General features: G+C 47.7%; 1 protein-coding gene across 1 annotated transcript in view; it reads right to left on the reverse strand.

Moving 5' to 3' along the window:
* Positions 1-20,249, reverse strand: part of LOC147102159 (eosinophil peroxidase-like) — a 113,298-nt gene that overhangs the window by 26,748 nt on the left and 66,301 nt on the right. The window contains exons 6-8 of the mRNA XM_085965096.1: positions 19,476-19,682; positions 12,512-12,866; positions 11,440-11,600 (exon numbers count right to left, since the gene is read on the reverse strand). Of these exons, the coding sequence (XP_085821222.1) occupies positions 11,440-11,600; positions 12,512-12,866; positions 19,476-19,682 (723 nt within the window). The remainder of the gene's footprint in view (positions 1-11,439; positions 11,601-12,511; positions 12,867-19,475; positions 19,683-20,249) is intronic.

Raw genomic sequence — 20,249 nt, forward strand, 5'->3', positions numbered from 1 at the left:
ATCAATCACCTGAACACCGGACATCTCGAACCCTCCAAGCCCTTCAGCCCGACAACCCGCCTCGCTAACTTGGCGTGGTTTGGAGCCGTCGAGAATCCCACACTTCAGCAATAAAAATAGGGATTAGGCAAAAAACTGCCTGTTAACTACCTGTTAACAGGCAGTTAATTGGCACTAATCCCCTGCCCGCCTCGGGGAGGCGGGTCCCAGCACAGGTCGGGTATCCACCTCCTTTGAAATTGGCATGAGGCGGGTTGGGGCGGGATGGGTTCGTGCCCCCCGATTTTGAGATTTTAACCCCCAACACGCCTCCAATCCTGCCTCCACGGCCCAATGAAAATCCTGCCCTAAGAGTCAACCACATAGGCCAGAATTTTGAGGAGGTAGGCAGGCTGGGGTTGGGGGAGCTTCGAGGTGGTCAGGTGTACAGGGCACAAGTTAAAAATTTGCAGATGACACAAAACTTGGAAGTATAGTGAACAGTGAGGAGGACAGTGATACTTTAGGAAGACATAGACAGGCTGGTGAAATGGGTGGACATGTGGCAGATGAAATTTAACGCAGAAAAGTGTGAAGTGATAGATTTTGGTAGAAAGATTGAGGAGAGGACATATAAACTAAATGATACAATCCTGAAGTGGGTGCACAAACAGAGAGACCCGGGGGTACGTGTGCACAAATCATTGAAGGTGACAGGGCAGGTTGAGAAAGCAGTTAAAAAGGCTTACGGGACCCTGGGTTTCATGAATAGAGGTATAGGGCTCGAATTTTCTTGGGCCGTGGAGGTGGGAATGGAGGTGTGTGGGGGGTTAAAATTGCAGAATCGGGGGGCACAAACCCTTCGCGCCCCCAACCCGCCTCCATGCCCGTTTCCCAGGAAGCGGGTACCCGACCTGTGCTGGGAGCCGCCTCCTCGAGGCGGGAAGGGGATTAGTGCCAATTAACTGCCTGTTAACAGGTAGTTAACAGGCAGTTTTTGGCCTAATCCCTATTTTTATCCCTGAAGTGTGGGCTTCCCGACGGCTCCAAACCATGGCAAGTTAGCGACATGGACCGTCGGGTTGAAGGGCTTGGAGGGTTCGAGATGCCCGGTGTTCAGGTGAGTGATGGGTGCATGAGTGCAGAGGTAAGTGTGTTTGGTGTGTGTAAAGTGTTTAAATAAGTTTTACTTACCTTTACTTACTAATGCAGGCTTCCTTCCTTCAGGTCTCGGGAGTCCCTCAGCTCACCGGCACAGAAAGCAGAATGACCGCAAGCTGTCAAAAGTTGAAGCCTCTGCTTTCTGTTCAGGAGAGATCTCTAAATCAGCCTGAGAGGAAGGAATTAACTTAGAGTACAAAAGCTCTTGACAGATGAAATGTCAATCTGTGACGTCACCTGTTGCCGGGTGGCCCTTAATTGGCCTGCTGAGCCCACTGGGCGGGCTCAACAAGGTCAATCAAGGGAAAATCGAGTGGGTTGGCCACAACTCAATGGAGGCGGGACTACAACCCCAAAAGTGGGAGTCCTGCCTCCTACTCGCCTCCATTGATAAAATCCAGCCCATAGAGTACAAACATGTGGAAATTCTGATGAACTTGTATAAAACACTGGTTTGGCCCCAACTGGGGTAACTGTATCTAATTCTGGGCACCACACTTTAGGAAGGATGTGAAGGCCTCAGAGAGGATGCAGAAAAGATTTACGAGAATGAGGGACTTCAGTTATGTTGATAGACTGGAGAAGCTGGTGTTGTTCTCCTTGGAGCAGAGAAGATTGAGAGGAGATTTGGTATAGGCGTTCAAAATCATGAGGGGTCTGGACAGAGTAGATAAAGGGAAACTGTTCCTATTTGCAGAAGGGTTGAGAACCAGAGGACACAGATTTAAGGTGATTGGCAAAAGAACCAAAGGCGATGTAAGAAAAACTTTTTTACGCAGCGAGTGGGTAAGATCTGGAATGCACTGCCTGAAAGGGTGGTGGAGGCAGATTCAATCACGGCTTTCAAAAGGGAGTTGGATAAGTATGTGAAGGAAAGAAATTTGCAGGGCTACGGGGAAAGGGCGGGGGAGTGGGACTAGCTGAAGTGCACTTGCAGAGAACTGGCATGGGTTCGATCGGCCGAATGGCCTTCTTCTGTGCTGTAACCATTTTATGTGTCAGGAATGACCCAGGTTCTGCCTCGCCTCGCCACCAGAGGGCACCATGAACTCTTAATTGTTTCCTTCTTTATTCCTAATTGTACTCACCTGTGCATGGTTATATGCCTGCTATTTAAGTGGTGCTTAGTTTATGTTCATTGCTCAGTTTTGAGTTTCACTGCCTTGTGATCCTCTTGCCGGCTTGCTAGCCTGTATCTGTGCTGTTGTTATTTTGTTTATTTCAAGTAAAGTCTATCTTTATTTTTGCAACCTAACCTCTGCCTCAGTTTGCCTTCCTGCAGTTGGGTTCACCAAGTTCCATTCCTCACACTATGATTCTATGATTCTAACTAAGAACATAAGAAGTGGGAGAAGGAGTAGGCCATACGGCCCCTCGGGCCTGCTCCACCATTCAATCGGATCATGGCTGATCTGAATCTAGACTCATGTCCACTTCCCTGCCCTCTCCCCGTAACCCCTAATTCCCTTATCTGCTAGGAAACTGTCTACCTCCATTTTAAATTTATTTAATGTTGCAGCTTCCACAGCTCTCTGGGGTAGCAAATTCCATAGATTTACTACCCTCTGAATGAAGAAGTTTCTCCTCATCTCAGTTTTGAAATGGCAGCCCCTTATTCTTAGATTATGCCCCCTAGTTCCAATCTCACCCATCAGTGGAAACATCCTCCCCGCATCCACCCGATCAAGCCCCCTCACAATCTTATATGTTTCGATAAGATCGCCTCTCATTCTTCTGAACTCCAATGAGTAGAGTCCCAACCTACTCAACCTTTCCTCATACATCAACCCCCTCATCTCCGGAATCAACCGAGTGAACCTTCTCTGAACCGCCTCGAGAGCAAGTATATCTTTTCTTAAATATGGAAACCAAAACTGCACGCAGTATTCCAGGTGTGGCCTCACCAATACCCTGTATAACTGCAGCAAGACTTCCCTGTTTTTATACTCCATCCCCCTTGCAATAAAAGCCAAGATTCCATTGGCCTTCCTGATCACCTGCTGCACCTGCATACTAACTTTTTGTGTTTTATGCACCAGGACCTCCAGATCCCTTTGTACTGTAGCACTTTGCAGTTTCCCTCCATTTAGATAATAACTTGCTCTTTGATTTTTTCTGCCAAAGTGCATAACCTCACTTTCCAACATTATATTGCATCTGCCAAATCTCTGCCCACTTACTTAGCCTGTCTATGTCCCCTTGCAGGTTTTTTATGTCCTCCTCACTCATTGCTTTCCCTCCCATCTTTGTATTGTCGGCAAACTTGGATATGTTGCACTCGGTCCCTTCCTCCAAATCGTTAATATAGATTGTAAAGAGTTGGGGTCCCAGCACTGACCCCTGCGGAACACCACTAGTTACTGATTGCCAGCCCGAGAATGAACCATTTATCCCAACTCTTTGTTTTCTGTTAGATAGCCAATCTTCCACCCATGCCAGTATATTACCCCCAATCCTGTGATTTCTTATCTTGATCAGTAATCTTTTGTGTGGAACCTTGTCAAATGCCTTTTGGAAGTCCAAATACACCACATCCACTGGTTCCCCTTTATCCACCCTGTATGTTACATCCTCAAAGAATTCGAGCAAATTTGTCAAACATGACTTCCTCTTCATAAAACCATGCTGACTCTGTCCTATTAAATTATGATTATCCAAATGCTCTGTTACTGTTTCCTTAATAATGGACTCCAACATTTTGCCAACCACAGATGTTAGGCTAACTGGTCTATAGTTTCCAGCTTTTTGTCTACTTCCCTTCTTAAATAAGGGTGTTACATTAGCAGTTTTCCAATCTGCCGGGACCTTTCCTGAGTCCAGGGAGTTCTGGAAAATAATCACCAATGCATCCACAATCCCTACCGCCACTTCTCTCAAGACCCTAGGATGTAGGCTATCAGGTCCGGGGGATTTATCCGCCTTAAGTCCCATTATTTTACTGAATACCATCTCCTTAGTGATTTTAATCATCTTTAGCTCCTCCCTCCCCCATTGCCCCCTGTTTGTCCAGTGTTGGGATATTTTTAGTGTCCTCTACTGTAAAGACTGATACAAAATATTTGTTCAGCGTCTTTGCCATCTCCATGTTCCCCACCACTAGTTTCCCGGTCCCATCCTCTAAGGGACCAACGTTCACTTTAGCCACCCTTTTTCTTTTTATATGGCTGTAGAAACTCTTGCTATCTGTTTTTATATTTTTTGCTAGTTTACTTTCATAATCTATCTTCCCTTTCTTAATTAATCTTTTAGTTATTGTTTGCTGGCTTTTAAATGCTTCCCAATCTTCTATCCTCCCACTAGATTTGGCTACTTTATATGCCCTTGTTTTCATTCGGATACTATCCTTTATTACTTTACTAAGCCACGGATGGCTGTCTTTTCTTTTACTCCCCTTTTTCCTCAGTGGAATATATTTATCTTGGAAGATGTGAAACATCTCCTTGAATGTAGACCACTGCTCTTGTACCGTCTTACACTTTAATCTGTTTTCCCAGTCCACTTTAGTCAATTCTACTCTCATACCTTCATAGTCTCCTTTATTTAAGCTCAATACGCTGGTTTGAGATCCAACTCTCTCACCCTCAAACTGAATTTGGAATTCAACCATATTATGGTCACTCATTCCAAGGGGATCCTTTTCTAGGACATTTTTTATTAATCCTGTTTCATTACACAGGACCAGATCTAAGATTGCCTATCCCCTGGTTGGTTCAGTTACATACTGCTGAAGGAACCCATCCCTAATACACTCTATGAACTCTTCCTCAAGGCTGCCATGCCCAATTTGATTAGTCCAGTCAATATGAAAGTTAAAATCCCCCATGATTATAGCTGTTCCCTTATTACAAGCCCCAACTATTTCCTGATTTATACTCCGACCAACAGAGTTGCAACTGTTAGGAGGCCTATAGACTACGCCAACTAGTGACTTTTTCCCCTTCTTATTCCTTATCTCCACCCAAACTATTTCACTATCCTGATCCTTTGACCCAATATCATTTCTGACTATTGCAGTGATTCCATCCTTGATTAACATAGCAACCCCACCTCCCTTTCCTTCCCGTCTGTCCTTCCTAATTGTCAAATACCCTTGTATGTTTAGTTCCCAGTCATGATCATCTTGCAGCCATGTTTCCGTAATGACCACCAGATCATACCCATGTGTAGTTATTTGTACCGTCAACTCGTCAATTTTGTTACGAATGCTGCGTGCATTCAGATAAAGAACTTTCAAAGATGTTTTCTGACAATTTACTCCTGCCTTTACCCCTTTTACTACTTTACCTTTATCATTATACATTCTGTCCCTTCCTGACACGCTCTGGTTTTTAATTCCCCCACTGCTACCTTGCTCTATTGCCTTCTCCGCTGTCATTTTTATTTTTCGCTCTCTTAAAACCTCCCGGGTTTCCCTCAGGCCCTGATGACTTTTACGGCTGGGCCTGATTTGCATACGAGGCCTTGGTTTCCCACCCGCAGCCAGCCAGATTGAGAGGCTGGCTGGCTGTGGCGGGTAGGCCTGCAGCTGCACGGAGGGGGGAAAGATGGTTCGCTTGGGGGCCGGGCCTTTAAATGGTGGATAGGTGGGGTGGGTTGAGAATCGGGGGTCGGGAAGGGCCGGGCCGTTAAATGGATCAGAGAGTCAGGCAGTGCATTGGGGTGGGGGGGAGCATGGGGAGAGAGAGGATCGGGGCCGGATAATGGGAGTTGTGAAGGGAAGATTGTAGTGTATGTACCTTTAAGAGGAACTATGTTTTTTTGAAGCCCCTGTGTACTGTAGTACCGGTAGTGACCACTCGGGTATATAAGCCTGTATAGCGTCTTGTATAGTTTTAGTTCACCTCCAGACTTTGTTCAGTAAACACCTGTTAAATCAACTCCTGCATTCCGTGTCTCCATTAACACACGGATACAACAGTGGCGACGAGTTAGAAACGGACTTACCTGCAATTCGGCAGCACATCAAGGAGATCGATTCCTCAGATGAAGGTTGGAGAAAAAAAAAACTGTGGTTTCACCAGCTAAATGGGCTGGTGGCAGGTAGTGCACTGATCCTTCCTGGGCGGCGGGCTGGGGCTCGATCGGGTGGCTCTGCAGCGGGGCCGAGCAGCGAGTCGGAAGGCAGAAGCAAACAGAGACAGAGGGTGGAGCACTCAGGAGACGGCCGGCGCTGCAAAGCAGGTCGGCGTTCGGACCAAGCAGAGGGAGGGGAAAGTCCCAGAGAGTCCGACGGGAACGATTCTCCAAGTGACGGAGAAACTGTTAAAAATATATGTGTAAATAAAAACCGCGGAGAACAGCGTTGGCAGCAGTGGCAGTGGCGGGAAAGCGCGGGAGGCACCATTTTGACTTGGCAGGGAAGAAGGGAAAGCGCAGGAGGCACCATTTTTGATTTTCAGGATGCCTAAGACCGGAAATATTACTGCTTTCGATAGTGATATCGAGGATTTACCACATATGTGGAAAGAGTGGAGGTATATTGCAAGGCGAATGAAGTAGCGGATGATAAAAAGGCATCCGTATTTCTAAATCTGATGGGCGCAAGGACATACGGGCTGTTACGAAACTTAATCACTCCAGCCAAACCGATGGACAAGAATTTTAAGGAGATTGTTGATACCCTACAGGAGCACTTAAACCCAACACCGCTGCTGATAGCGGAACGATTCAAATTCTTCAGGAGGAATCAGCACAAGAATGAAAGTAACGCTGATTACCTCACCGAATTACGAAAGCTGTCAAAGCACTGCCAATTCGGGGCAGGACTGGCAGATTCTCTACGAGACAAATTCGTCTGCGGTCTCCTAAGCGAAGGAACACAGAAAAGGCTACTTTCTGAGAAAGATTTGACACTGGACAAGGCTTTCAGTGTGGCTGTATCATACGAAGCAGCAGCAAGAGGAGCTGCAGAGATACAGCAAAAGCCACAGGACTTCGGCACCCATGAAATGACACGGGGTTTTGAGAGATGTTATCGCTGCGGCAGATCCACCCATGACCAGAGGGACTGCTGGTTCGAGGACAAAGCATGCAGGCAATGCGGAAAGATGGGACACATTGCACGTGTATGCCGATCTGGAAAAAAATCCACTGACAGTAAAAAGGTCAATAAGGAAAAGTACAGAAAGGTACAAATGATGACGGACAGTAGCTCCGAAGACCAGAAGAGTGATAGCGACTCCGGAAACAAGAGACTAAGCTGTCTCAAATTACATAATGTAATTGCCAAAGAAGATTACCAGACCATTTGGCTTACCCTCACGATAGCGGGGTCCCCAGTTAAAATGGAGCTAGATACAGGATCAGCTCTGACTGTCATAAGTCGACGGGATTACGAGCGGCTATTTCCGCATATACCTTTGAAAGACACATCCATTGTCTTGAAGACATATACGGGGCAGAAAGTATACCCCAGAGGGAAAATAAGGGTGCCTGTTGTATACAACGGCAAGGAAATACAGAAGTTGTATTTATACGTTCTGCAAGATGGTGGTCCACCGTTGTTGGGACGTGAATGGATTAGGAAGATATGTTTAGACTGGCACTCCATTCAGGCACTGACGGTGACCAGTAAGAAAAAAAATGACGATGACGTCATACCTGGACGATTAAAAGACATCTTGGCTAACGCCAAAGAAGTGTTTCAACAGGAACTAGGAACCCTGAAAGGCGCCACCGCCTCAATAAAAGTGGAAGATGCGGCAATTCCCAAGTTTTTTAAGGCAAGGCTGGTGCCATACGCAATTCGTCCAGCAGTCGAGGCAGAGCTGGAGAATTTGGAAAAAGCAGGCGTGTTATCCAAGGTAGATTGGAGCGAGTGGGCAACACTCATCGTCCCGGTCATGAAGAAAACGTTGAATAATGATAAATCTGAAGAACAGAGAAAAATTCGCATCTGTGGGGACTTCAAGGTGACTGTAAACCCGGTCCTTCACACGGTACAGTATCCTCTTCCGAGGATAGAAGATATTTTCGCCTCACTATCCGGAGGGAAACGTTTCACCAAAATTGACTTGGCACAGGCATATCTACAGATGGAGGTTGAGGAGGCCTCTAAAAAGTATCTCACGATAAACACACACAAAGGCCTGTACCAGTACAATCGACTGGTTTTCGGAGTAGCATCAGCTCCAGCTATCTGGCAAAGAGCTATGGAGCAAGTCCTGCAAGGGATTCCGGGGACTCAATGCTACTTAGACGACATCCTTGTAACAGGAGAAAACGACAACGAGCACCTTGCCAATTTGGAGCAGGTGCTCACGAGGCTGAGAGAACGGGGCCTACGAGCAAATCGCCCCAAGTGCGAATTTTTCCAGAAACAAATATCATATTGTGGCCATGTCATTAACGAAGAAGGGTTGCATAAGTCACCTGAAAAAAATTGAAGCGGTCATAAAAGCCCCAGCGCCTGAAAATGTCTCACAATTAAGGTCGTTCCTGGGATTGATAAATTACTATCATAAATTTTTACCGAACTTGTCAATGGTTCTACACCCTCTTAATGCACTGCTACAAACGGGAGTAATTTGGAAATGGAGCGAAGACTGTAAACGTGCCTTCCATAAATGCAAAGGCTTGATCACATCCAAGGAAGTGTTGGCTCATTACAACCCATGACTGGCGTGCGATGCATCCCCTTATGGCGTGGGAGCGGTATTATCGCATAGATTCCCTGATGGCTCGCAGCGGCCGATAGCTTTTGCGTCACGCTCATTGAACTCAGCTGAGCGTAACTATGCCCAGATCGACAGGGAGGCACTCAGCCTGGTGTGGGGAGTGAAGAAATTCAACCATTACCTACACGGACAAAAATTTACCTTGTTGACTGACCATCAACCCCTCGTCTCCATATTCAACCCTAAAAAGGGCATTCCCATTATGACAGCGCAAAGGCTGCAGAGGTGGTCCCTTTTCCTAGGGGCACACCAATATGACATAGAATACAAAGGAACAAAACAGCATGGGAATGCTGACGGTTTATCGCGCCTACCATTGCCAACGGTAGAAGAGGCACCTACAGTGGACCCAGTGGAGATGTTCCACTCGACCACAGTGGAATGTCTACCAGTGACAAATTCTACCATTGAAAAGGAAACGAGAAATGACCCGACTCTCTCACGAGTCTACGATTTAACGGTGAAGGGATGGCCAGCACATGGCGAACCACTGTTGCCAGCATTCTCGCAAAGAAGAGAACAGCTGTCAGTGTGCCGAGGAACCTTGATGTGTGGATCCAGAGTGGTGATTCCACCCAAACTCCAGGATAAAGTGCTAAAGGAGCTTCACGAGGGGCATCTGGGTGGAGTGAAAATGAAGAAGTTAGCCAGAGCGTTTGTGTGGTGGCCAGGTATCGATGGAGACATCGAAGAAATGACCAAGAGCTGTCTAGGATGCCAGAAGGTCCAAAACGCCCCACCACAAGCCCCTTTACATCCATGGGAGTGGCCCTCATCTCCATGGCAAAGGGTACATATCGACTTTGCTGGTCCATTTATGGACTCAATGTTCTTAATCGTGGTTGATGCACACTCCAAGTGGCCGGAGGTAATAAAGATGTCCTCCACCACCACGGAAAAAACCATCACAGTATTAAGGACCATATTTGCCAGGAATGGGCTGCCTGAACAGATCTGTTCTGATAATGGACCGCAATTTGTGTCCGAAGAATTCAGGAAGTTCTTAAAAAACAATGGGGTTAAGCACTACACGTCCGCCCCATACCATCCTGCCACCAATGGATTAGCTGAAAGGTTTGTCCAGACCTTCAAGAAGGCCATAAAGGCCATGGGTAATGAAGACATAAATCTACAACATAAGGTAGGTAACTTCTTGTTTGCGTACAGGAATGCAACACATGTGGTTACAAACCAAACCCCCGCCATGATGTTTTTCAATAGAAGACTAAGATGCTGGCTGGATTTGATCAAGCCAAACATCAGAAGGGACATAGAGAACCGGCAATTTCAAGGCATGAATGAAAGGCCAACTAGAACCTTCCAGATAGATCAACAAGTTTTGGCCCGGGACTGCCGTACCGAGAAATGGCAGCCTGGAACTATTTGCACACGACTAGGACCGCTGATGTATACCGTGGACATTGGAGAAAGCATAATAAGGTGCCATGCTGACCAGATCATAGAGTCATCCGAAAAGGGACAACCTACACCACAACTCTATACGCCTAATGATGAAGCAGAGATACCCATAGTATCTACCTCCGATCCGGTGATACTGGAACCAGATGAACCCGACACTGGCATTCAAGCCGAATCGACCTTGCCAAAAGAACCTACTACACCACCGAAACCTACTACACTACCGAGGCGTTATCCGGACCGAGTCAGGAAGCTTCCAGAGAGACTGAATTTATAATTGATTAACTGGAGCAAATGTGTAGATTATTGTTCTTGTAAACATGTTGATTAATAATTACTGAAAATGTTATGTACTATTTATCTAAAAGGGGAGGAATTGTAGTGTATGTACCTTTAAGAGGAACTATGTTTTTTTGAAGCCCCTGTGTACTGTAGTACCGGTAGTGACCACTCAGGTATATAAGCCTGTATAGCGTCTTGTATAGTTTTAGTTCACCTCCAGACTTTGTTCAGTAAACACCTGTTAAATCAACTCCTGCATTCCGTGTCTCCATTAACACACGGATACAACAAAGATCGTGGCTGGCCACCAGAGGATTGTGGCTGGCCTCAGCATCAGCGCTGGGGGGTGGGGCAGAATGCCTGGGGGGATGATCGGAGGCATCGTGAGGGCGTCTCCGATTGCGGACGGTGCATTTGGCATGGACCCTGGATGCAAGAGGTAGGCATAAAGGCACTTAGCTCTTGGATTCAGCAGTCCTGTGTGAAACCCATCCACATGAAGTTAAAAAAAAGAGGTTCAAAAAGAGGCTTTCGGCCTCATTATATTTAAATTGACATTCCGCCCCCTGAGAGCGGGTTGGTCGCCGTCCCGCCCCCTGTTAGAACTGGAGGTGGGCAGGTTGGAGGTGGGATCAGGTCTGGAATACCATTTTTAACAATTTAACTAGCTCCACGCTCCAAACCCACTCGTTTTTTTAAGGTTAAAATTCCCCCCAAAGTGTGGGACTGATGTCACATGTAGGCCAGACCTGCTAAGGATGATTGGACCCTTTCCCGAAGGTTGGGTTTCAAAAAAACAAAATCTGGTATTAGCCATAAATGACCAGTTTTATTAAATTCAATTTCACAACTTGCTATGGTGAGATTGGACGTTAGTTGGCCAGTAGCATAACCACTAGTTTACCAGCGACATTTTCGCTACCTGTTGAAAAGCTCCCATGATTTTTCTCGCTTCTTGGTAGGTCCTATTCCCACTCCAGTGCGGGTTCAGTCTCTTCAGCTCTCTCGCTATGCGATTGTGTTCCCGTAGATATATTGTATGGAATGATAACAGCCACAGCTGTTCGTTCACACGTACATCACCTGTGGTGTAAATGATTAGTGTTGACAAGTGTTACCTTCATACTGTTAATGAAGGAGGACAAACATACAGAGAGATACCCACCAGAACAGGCACCTGAGCATGGGTTACAGTGTGCAGTATGATCGGGAGGGTCAATGTCTTTGTGAAGCACAAGGATGAAGCTCAGGGAGAATTAAAGATCCCACCTGAACAATGAGATGGTGCTACCACACTGATAATACACAGTGGATCATCCTTGGCATTGTTTATGGTGAGTCGAAGCAGCTCGTTCTTTTGTAATGGGACTTGCCAAAGCCCAACACCAAACATGGCTCCTCCTCCCAGAAGAGTTAGAAATCCTCTCTTCCCAATGTGCAATAGTGCAGCTCTCCTTCCTCTTTCCTCCTGCTCAAAGTCTTCTTCCACTTTCTATTTCGCCCCTCACTTAGCTGGAGTTATTTCCCTTTTCTTTTGCCCCTCCTCTGCCTAATTGGATCTCTCTGTTTTTCTCTCCCTGCACCAACACAGGGTGGTTTCCTATTTTTGTTGCCCCCCTCAAGATGGTCCATCCCTCTCTTCCCACACCTCTCTAGGGGGGTCTCTCTTTCTGGTTTACCCGCTCTCTATCTTCTGTCTATCAATTACTTTTCATTCTCCTCAAAAGGGTACATTTGCTCTCATTTCTCCATAATACTTTATATCATTGGGTTCATAAAGGAAGAACCATGCACTTCCAGCACGGAATGTTCACTCAGCCTGCCATATTGGATGCTTTGGCAACCAATTTCTCGGCCAATATCTCCTAACACTTTTCAATCTAAATTCCTTGGATGTGTGTTAAACAATTGCAGGGGTGCAGCTGTGCATGTGAAAGGAATGACCCGTATGAAGGTGGAATGTGACAGGATTTCTTTATCCAGCCGTTACTCACCAGCGATAAAACATGGAGTTGAATCTTGACTGGTGACACAGCTTTCCCCCATTCTTCCACAAAGGTTGCTTGAAATTGTGTTAAATGGTAAATATTCTAGTCCATTGTCAGAGAATTCCTCATTGACAGCCAACAGGCCAAGCTCGTTGGTGAGGTTTCTGAGTTTGTTGGCCAGACACTCTGTGCTGCCATAGACTTCATTCACATCGAGGAAAGTGGTGAGGGAGTTGATCTGCTGACGAATGTTAACATCTCCAAACAATGAGCCGAGCTCACCACTGCCACACGCCGGAGCTGATCGGAAGAAAGGCATGCACGTCTTAGTATCCCTGATCCTGGGGTCACCTGGAGGTATCTGTCAGTAAGGGTCCACAACAATTGTAAAAATAGTTAGTCACAAACGGTTCTACAAACACTAACAGGAGAAAGAGAAAGATGATTAAGACTCATCGGGTTAGGGGGTTAAACTGCAAACTTGTTTAGGAGTAGAGCACAGACTGGTGGTAAATGGAGGGCGAGAAATTCGGCCAGGCAGCACCGTTTTTTTCAGGCGCTAAGTGTCCAATATAGCGAGCAGAAAGCGCGCGCTTATTATGAGGTGGAGGTGCGCTGCCCGCCATATTAGTAAAGGCTAAAAAATCGGTGTGCGTCGCCCACACCTGAAACAGGTGGTAGACCCTCTGTGTTGTGTATGTACCTTTAAGGGAATAACTGGTCTTAGACTACAGTACCGGCAGTGATCACCCCTGTATAAAAGGCCCTAGCAGGCTTCTGTAGTTTCAGTTTCAAGCTGCCTCTTGTTCAGTAAAGTACCTCTTAAACTGTTCTCCCGAAGTCTGTGTATTATTGAGGCGCGGACTTTACAGTGGCGACGAGTAAGTTCGAACTCACCTGCAGTGTGGCATCACCTCACGGGGATCTCGCCTGAAAGGAAGGTCCTGAGCAACGGGCGTCGACCGAGGGCAACCGCCCAAAGAATCCATCGGTGTTTGGAGAATTGCGGGAGAGACTGTGGTTCCAGCGAATCGTGCTGGTAGCAGGTAGCGCGCTGACCCTTCCGGACTGCGGCGGGCTCAAGCTCGATCGAGCGGCTCTACAAATCGGGCCGCGCAGCGTCGCCGGGAAAAGAAAACAAGAGAGAGAGGGTGGAGCGCACAGGGCGCGGTCGGTGCTCGAGAACAGGACAGCGGAGAGAAACTAAATGGGGGGGGAAGGAAAGCGAGACGCGCCGAAGCTGCGGGTCGCCGTCATTACCCTGTAGAACACTAGGAGCAGCGTGGCAGTAAGGGGAAGAAGCAAAAGCGCGGGAGGCGCCATTTTATCCCGTTGGGGAAGAAGCAAAAGCGCGGGAGGCGCCATTTTATTCCATTGGGGAAGAAGCAAAAGCGCGGGAGGCGCCATTTTAAATCGCCCAAGATGCCGAAAAGTGGCAGTATCACTGCTTTCGACAACGAGGTAGAAGACTGGACCACGTATGTAGAAAGAATCGAAGTGTACTGCAAGGCAAATGAGGTGGCCGATGGAAAGAGGGCGTCGGTATTATTCAGTCTGATGGGTGCGAATACGTACGGCCTATTGCGGAATTTAATTACCCCAGCTAAACCAATGGAGAAAAGTTTTGAGGAGATTGTTCATATCTTACAGGAACACCTAAGCCCTACACCACTGCTGATAGCAGAAAGATTCAAGTTCCATAAAAGAAACCAGCACAAAGATGAGAGCAATGCTGACTATCTTACAGAACTACGCAAGTTATCGAAGCACTGCCAGTTCGGAGCAGGACTGGCAGACACCTTACGGGATAAGTTTGTCTGCGGGCTCCAGAGTGAAGGAACCCAGAAACGACTACTTTCAAAAAAGGAACTGACGCTAGAACAGGCTTTCAGCGTGGCAGTATCTTACGAAGCAGCAGCACGGGGAGCTGTGGAAATACAACAGAAACCACAAGAATACAGCGCTAACGAAATGGCGTATGGAGCCGAAAAGTGCTATCGCTGTGGCAGAACAACCCATGAGCAGAAGGACTGCTGGTTTAAAGACAAAATATGCAGGCAATGCGGGAAGATGGGACATATAGCAAGAGTCTGCAGGTCGGGAAAGAAGACCAACATGACAAGAACTACTAAGGAACAGTAAAGAAACTGACAGATAGTAGTTCAGAAGATCAGGAGAGTGATAAGGACTCCGGGAGCAGGCGACTAAGTTGTTTAAAGTTACACAACGTGATCGCAGGGTCCCCAGTGAAGATGGAATTGGACACAGGATCAGCCCTAACTGTCATGAATCGACGAGACTATGAGCGGCTATTCTCACACATACCCTTAAAGGACACGTCTATTGTATTGAAGACATACACGGGGCAAAAGGTCTACCCCAGAGGGAAAATAAGGGTGCCAGTTGAATATAATGGAAAGGAAACACAGAAACTATACATGTATATACTATGAGAAGGAGGGCCGCCATTATTGGGACGTGAATGGATCCGAAGACTACAATTGGATTGGCATTCCATTCTGGCACTAACTGTGACTGACAAAAAAGATGACGACGTCGCACCTGGACGTCTGTCACAAATTCTATCTGACGCGGAAGAGGTGTTCCAACAAGGACTTGGGACTCTAAAAGGAGTAAAGGCAACCATAAAGATTGAGGATAACACAACCCCAAAATTTTTCAAGGCCAGACCAGTGCCATACGTGATACGCCCAGCTGTGGAAGCTGGACTGGAGAGTCTGGAGCGCTCGGGGGTGCTGCCTAAGGTGGACTGGAGCGAGTGGGCCACACCCATCGTTCCTGTAATGAAGAAAGCATTGAGCAGCACGCCTGGGGAGCCAAGGAAGGTTCGCATCTGTGGGGACTTCAAGGTGACTGTGAACCCAGTCCTGCACACAGTACAGTATCCGCTTCCGCGGATAGAAGATATTTTCGCCTCACTATCTGGAGGGAAACGCTTTACAAAGATTGACCTGGCTCAAGCGTATCTACAAATGGAGGTGGAAGAAGCATCTAGGAAATACCTCACGATAAACACTCACAAAGGCCTTTACCAGTACAATCGACTGGTATTTGGGGTAGCATCAGCCCCGGCTATGTGGCAGAGGGCAATGGAACAAGCCCTGCAAGGGATCCCGGGGACCCAGTGTTATTTGGACGACATCCTGGTTACGGGCGAAAATGACAATGAACACCTTGCCAACCTGGAACAGGTGCTCACGAGATTGCAGGAATATGGGCTACGAGCCAACCGTCCCAAATGCGAGTTCTTCAGGAGACAAATCTCGTATTGTGGCCACATGATTGATGAGGAAGGGTTGCATAAGTCGCCGGACAAGATTGAGGCTGTAGTCAAGGCTCCAGCACCAGAAAATGTGTCGCAACTGAGGTCGTTCCTCGGGTTAGTGAACTACTACCATAAGTTCTTGCCGAATTTATCTACAATTCTGCACCCACTGAACGCCCTCCTTCAAACTGGTGTAACATGGAAATGGAGTGATGAGTGTAAGCGTGCCTTTCAGGAATTTAAATGCCAAATCACTTCAAAAGAAGTATTGGCCCACTACAACCCAACACTACCGATTCGGTTGGCATGTGATGCGTCACCTTACGGCATTGGAGCGGTGCTGTCACACAAATTCCGTGATGGTTCAGAGAGGCCAATAGCCTTTGCATCGCGCTCGCTAACCTCAGCCGAGCGTAACTATGCCCAGATTGACAGGGAGGCCCTCAGCCTGGTGTGGGGGGTGAAGAAGTTCAATCACTATCTGCACGGGCAGAAATTCACCCTACTGACTGATCATCAACACCTGGTCTCAATTTTTAACCCAAAGAAGGGCGTTCCGGTGATGACGGCGCAACGGCTGCAAAGATGGTCACTTTTTCTAGGGGCACATCAGTATGACATAGAGTACAAAGGTACGAAACAACATGGAAATGCTGATGGGCTGTCGCGCCTACCGTTGCCTACGGCGGAAGAAGCACCTGCAGTGGACCCTGTGGAGATATTCCATGCGACCATAGTTGAATGTTTGCCTGTTACAAATGCAAGTATTGAGAAGGAAACCCGAAATGACCCAACACTCTCTCGGGTCTATGATTTGACGGTGAAGGGATGGTCAGCATATGGCGACTCACTGTTGCCAGCATTCTCGCCAAGGAGGGAACAGCTGTCAGTGTGCCGGGGAACCTTGATGTGTGGATCCCGAGTGGTAATTCCACCCAAGTTGAGAGATAGAGTACTCAATGAGCTTCACGAGGGTCATCTGGGAGGGGTAAGAATGAAGAGCCTAGCCAGGGCGTTTGTGTGGGGGCCGGGAATCGATAAAGAAATCGAGGATATGACCAAGAGATGCACAGGATGCCAGAAGGTCCAAAACGCTCCACCACAGGCCCCGCTACATTAATGGGAGTGGCCCTCATTTCCATGGCAACGGGTACACATTGATTTCGCTGGTCCATTTATGGACTCAATGGCCTAGAAATTGAGTAGCCTTAGCGCCGCATTTGAGGCGCTAGAGGGCCTAGCGCCGGAGTTATGGCCAGTTGGGAAATTGAGTGGGGCCCTTCCGTCGGCGTTAAGCCGGTAGCGCTGCGCTGGCACCGATGACGTCATCGGTGTGCGCAGCGTCCCGGTTGCCATGCCGACGGGCCCCAGCGCCGAAATTCAGTTGCGGCTGCCTCGCCCGTGGCAGCCGCAACTAAGACTCTGGCAACCGAGTCTTCCCCGAGTTAGCGCCGGCGCATTAAGGTCGCGCGGCGGCCGGCCGCTTTTCCGTCGGCTGCCTGCCCGCACCTCCCTCCCCGGACTCCTCCACCCCCCCCCCGCGGAACAGATGCGTCTGGCCTGCAAGCCCGGCACTTGTCCGAGGTGCCGGGCTCATTTTTTCAATATTTGAACGGACAGCGGGCGGGTGCAGGCAGCTCCTCCTTAACTGAAGGAGGAGGCCTGCACTTCCCCAGCCTGCCGCACCGCATCGGGTGCCGCAGCGCCGGATTAGCGCCGCAATTCGGCACTCAGCGCCCATTGGGAGGCGCTCACGCCCGCCAGTAGCGCCGGCAGCCGTCTGGGCGCGGCGCTACTGAATTTTTGGCGCACGCAAGGGAATTAGCGCCGGCGCTAAATTTCCGGCGCTAAAGCCCTGGCGCGGCGTCAACTCAATTTCTAGGCCAATGTTTCTAATCGCTGTGGACGCCCATTCGAAATGGCCAGAGGTCATTAAAATGTCCTCCACCACCACGGAGAAAACTATTGCAGTCCTAAGGACCATCTTCGCCAGGAATGGGTTGCCAGAACAGATCTGTTCCGACAATGGCCCACAGTTTGTGTCTGAGTATTTCCGGAGGTTCCTGAAGAATAATGGGGTGAAACATTACACATCTGCCCCATATCATCCAGCCACAAGTGGATTGGCTGAGAGGTTTGTTCAGACCTTTAAAAAGGCCATAAAGGCAATGTATAATGATGACATACCACTGCAACACAAGGTGGATAACTTCCTGTTTGCTTACATGCGACACATGCAGTAACCAACCAAACTCCAGCCGTACTGTTTTTCAACTGGAGACTAAGATGTCGCTTGGATTTGCTCAAACCAAACATAAGACGAGATGTTGAGGATAAGCAGTTCCAGCACATAAATGAGAAGCCAACCAGGAGCTTCAAGATAGGGCAACCAGTCTTGGCCCGCGACTACCGAACAGAAAAATGGCAGCCAGGCACGATATGCACACAGCAGGGACCACTAATGTACACAGTGAACGTTGGAGAGAGCATCGTGAGACGCCATGCTGACCAGATTCTAGAGTCACAGGAACAAGCCAAACCTGTACCACAAGCATGTGCACCTGGTAATGAGCCCGAAGTACAGATTGCGTCTACCTCAGAAGCAGGGGTATTGGAAGCTGACGAACCAACCAATGACAATGAGCCAGACTTGACTCCACCGCCAGAAAAGGATACTCGAGAAAGGCGCTATCCAGTCCGGATCAGGAAGCCTCCTCAAAGACTGAACTTATAAATGACTATTTCAGTTGATGTATATATTACTGAGAAAATTGTAATTGTAATTAGTTATTATTTAGTTGTTAAATGAATGTTATGTACTGTTTATCTAAAAGGGGAGCAATTGTTGTGTATGTACCTTTAAGGGAATAACTGGTCTTAGACTGCAGTACCGGCAGTGACCACCCCTGTATAAAAGGCCCTAGCAGGCTTCTGTAGTTTCAGTTTCAAGCTGCCCCTTGTTCAGTAAAGTACCTGTTAAACTGTTCTCCCGAAGTCCGTGTATTATTGAGGCGTGGACTTTACACTCTGCATATGCAAATAAGGGGCCCGGTGCCTGTTTGACCTCCCACTGTACAATCAGTCTGCACTGAGGCAGCCGGCACCAGCTGCACTCTGGAAAACCAGGCCAACAGGCGGCCTGTCAGGCTGTGCTTAAAGGGACCGGCTGTTAAGACGCAAACAAGGTAAGTTTTAAAAACATACTTACCTGAATGTGGAACCAGGAGAAGCATGGGTGCTCCTCCCGATCCCACGTTCAAAGGTCACTGGCCACTGACCAACACCGATGTCCCTCCACCAATCACTGCCGATCTCCATAACTCTCCCCTCCCGATGAACCCCGAGCCAATCGGAGCCCAATCCACCAGTGGATATAAAAGATTCAATGGCACCATCTTGAGAAGAACGAGGAGGTTTCTTGGTGTCCTGAGAGGTCGCTGTAAGTTAGCTCCCTCTTCGTTAACCATATAAGAGGAATTTTTAGCCTATCCTGGGGAACACAATCCCTCAATCAACATCACTAAAAACAGATCATTTGGCCACTTATTCATTTCTTGCGTGTGGGACCTTTTTGTACAATAGCATATGGATAGATTGTTGATCCATGATTTCTTTCGTACTATCCAGGGCACAACACCAAAAACTCAAACATTATGTCAGAATGAAACAGAATGGAGGTCTCACCTTAATTGGGAAACAAGGGCTTTTCTGAACACAAGTTGTTTCACAGTTGATGCCATCGTTGAAGGTTTGGAGGCTGCCAGATACAGGGGTCAAAGTCATGTCGTGATCAATCCACTGACCCCACTGCATAAACAAATGACTTGTTTCTGAATCCAAGGGCACATTTTCATTGGGTGTTTTCAAGATTTTGTTGGATACCTCTCGGACCTGGAGCAGAAGTGTAAAGCATTCATTACATGAAAACAAGACAAGGTTTATCCATCATTGATCCATCTTTGCTGCACTCTCGCCTGCTCCTCTGTGACATGTTAGCACTAAGGGGGCATGCAAGGCTGAAGACATCATAACACCACAAAGAACAGTGCAGCTCCAGAAATACCCAATAGGAGATGGAGATTTTTTTTATCCTGTCTCACCACTGGGCCATTTCATAGACCAATCAGCATTGCAGCCTTTCCAAGTGAGGCTGCCAACTTACAGCCAATTAGCACCACATTAAGGAGCAGGTCTGTGCTGTGCCACACCCACTAGGAACTGGGTTAACTCGGTACAAAGATAACCCATAAAGGAATGATATAGGATGAAAAGAGAGCAGTTGGCCTTCGTAGCGAGAGGGTTTGAGTACAGGAACAAGGATGTCTTGCTGCAGTTGTACAGGGCCTTGGTGAGACCACATCTTGAGTATTGTGTGCAGTTTTGGTCGCCTTATCTGAGGAAGGATGTTCTTGCCATGGAAGGAGTTCAGCGAAGACTCACCAGGCTGATACCTGGGAT

Source organism: Somniosus microcephalus, chromosome 22, assembly GCF_052327205.1.
Source record: "Somniosus microcephalus isolate GS21.2 chromosome 22, FLI_Smic_1.0, whole genome shotgun sequence".
Classification (NCBI taxonomy): domain Eukaryota; kingdom Metazoa; phylum Chordata; class Chondrichthyes; order Squaliformes; family Somniosidae; genus Somniosus; species Somniosus microcephalus.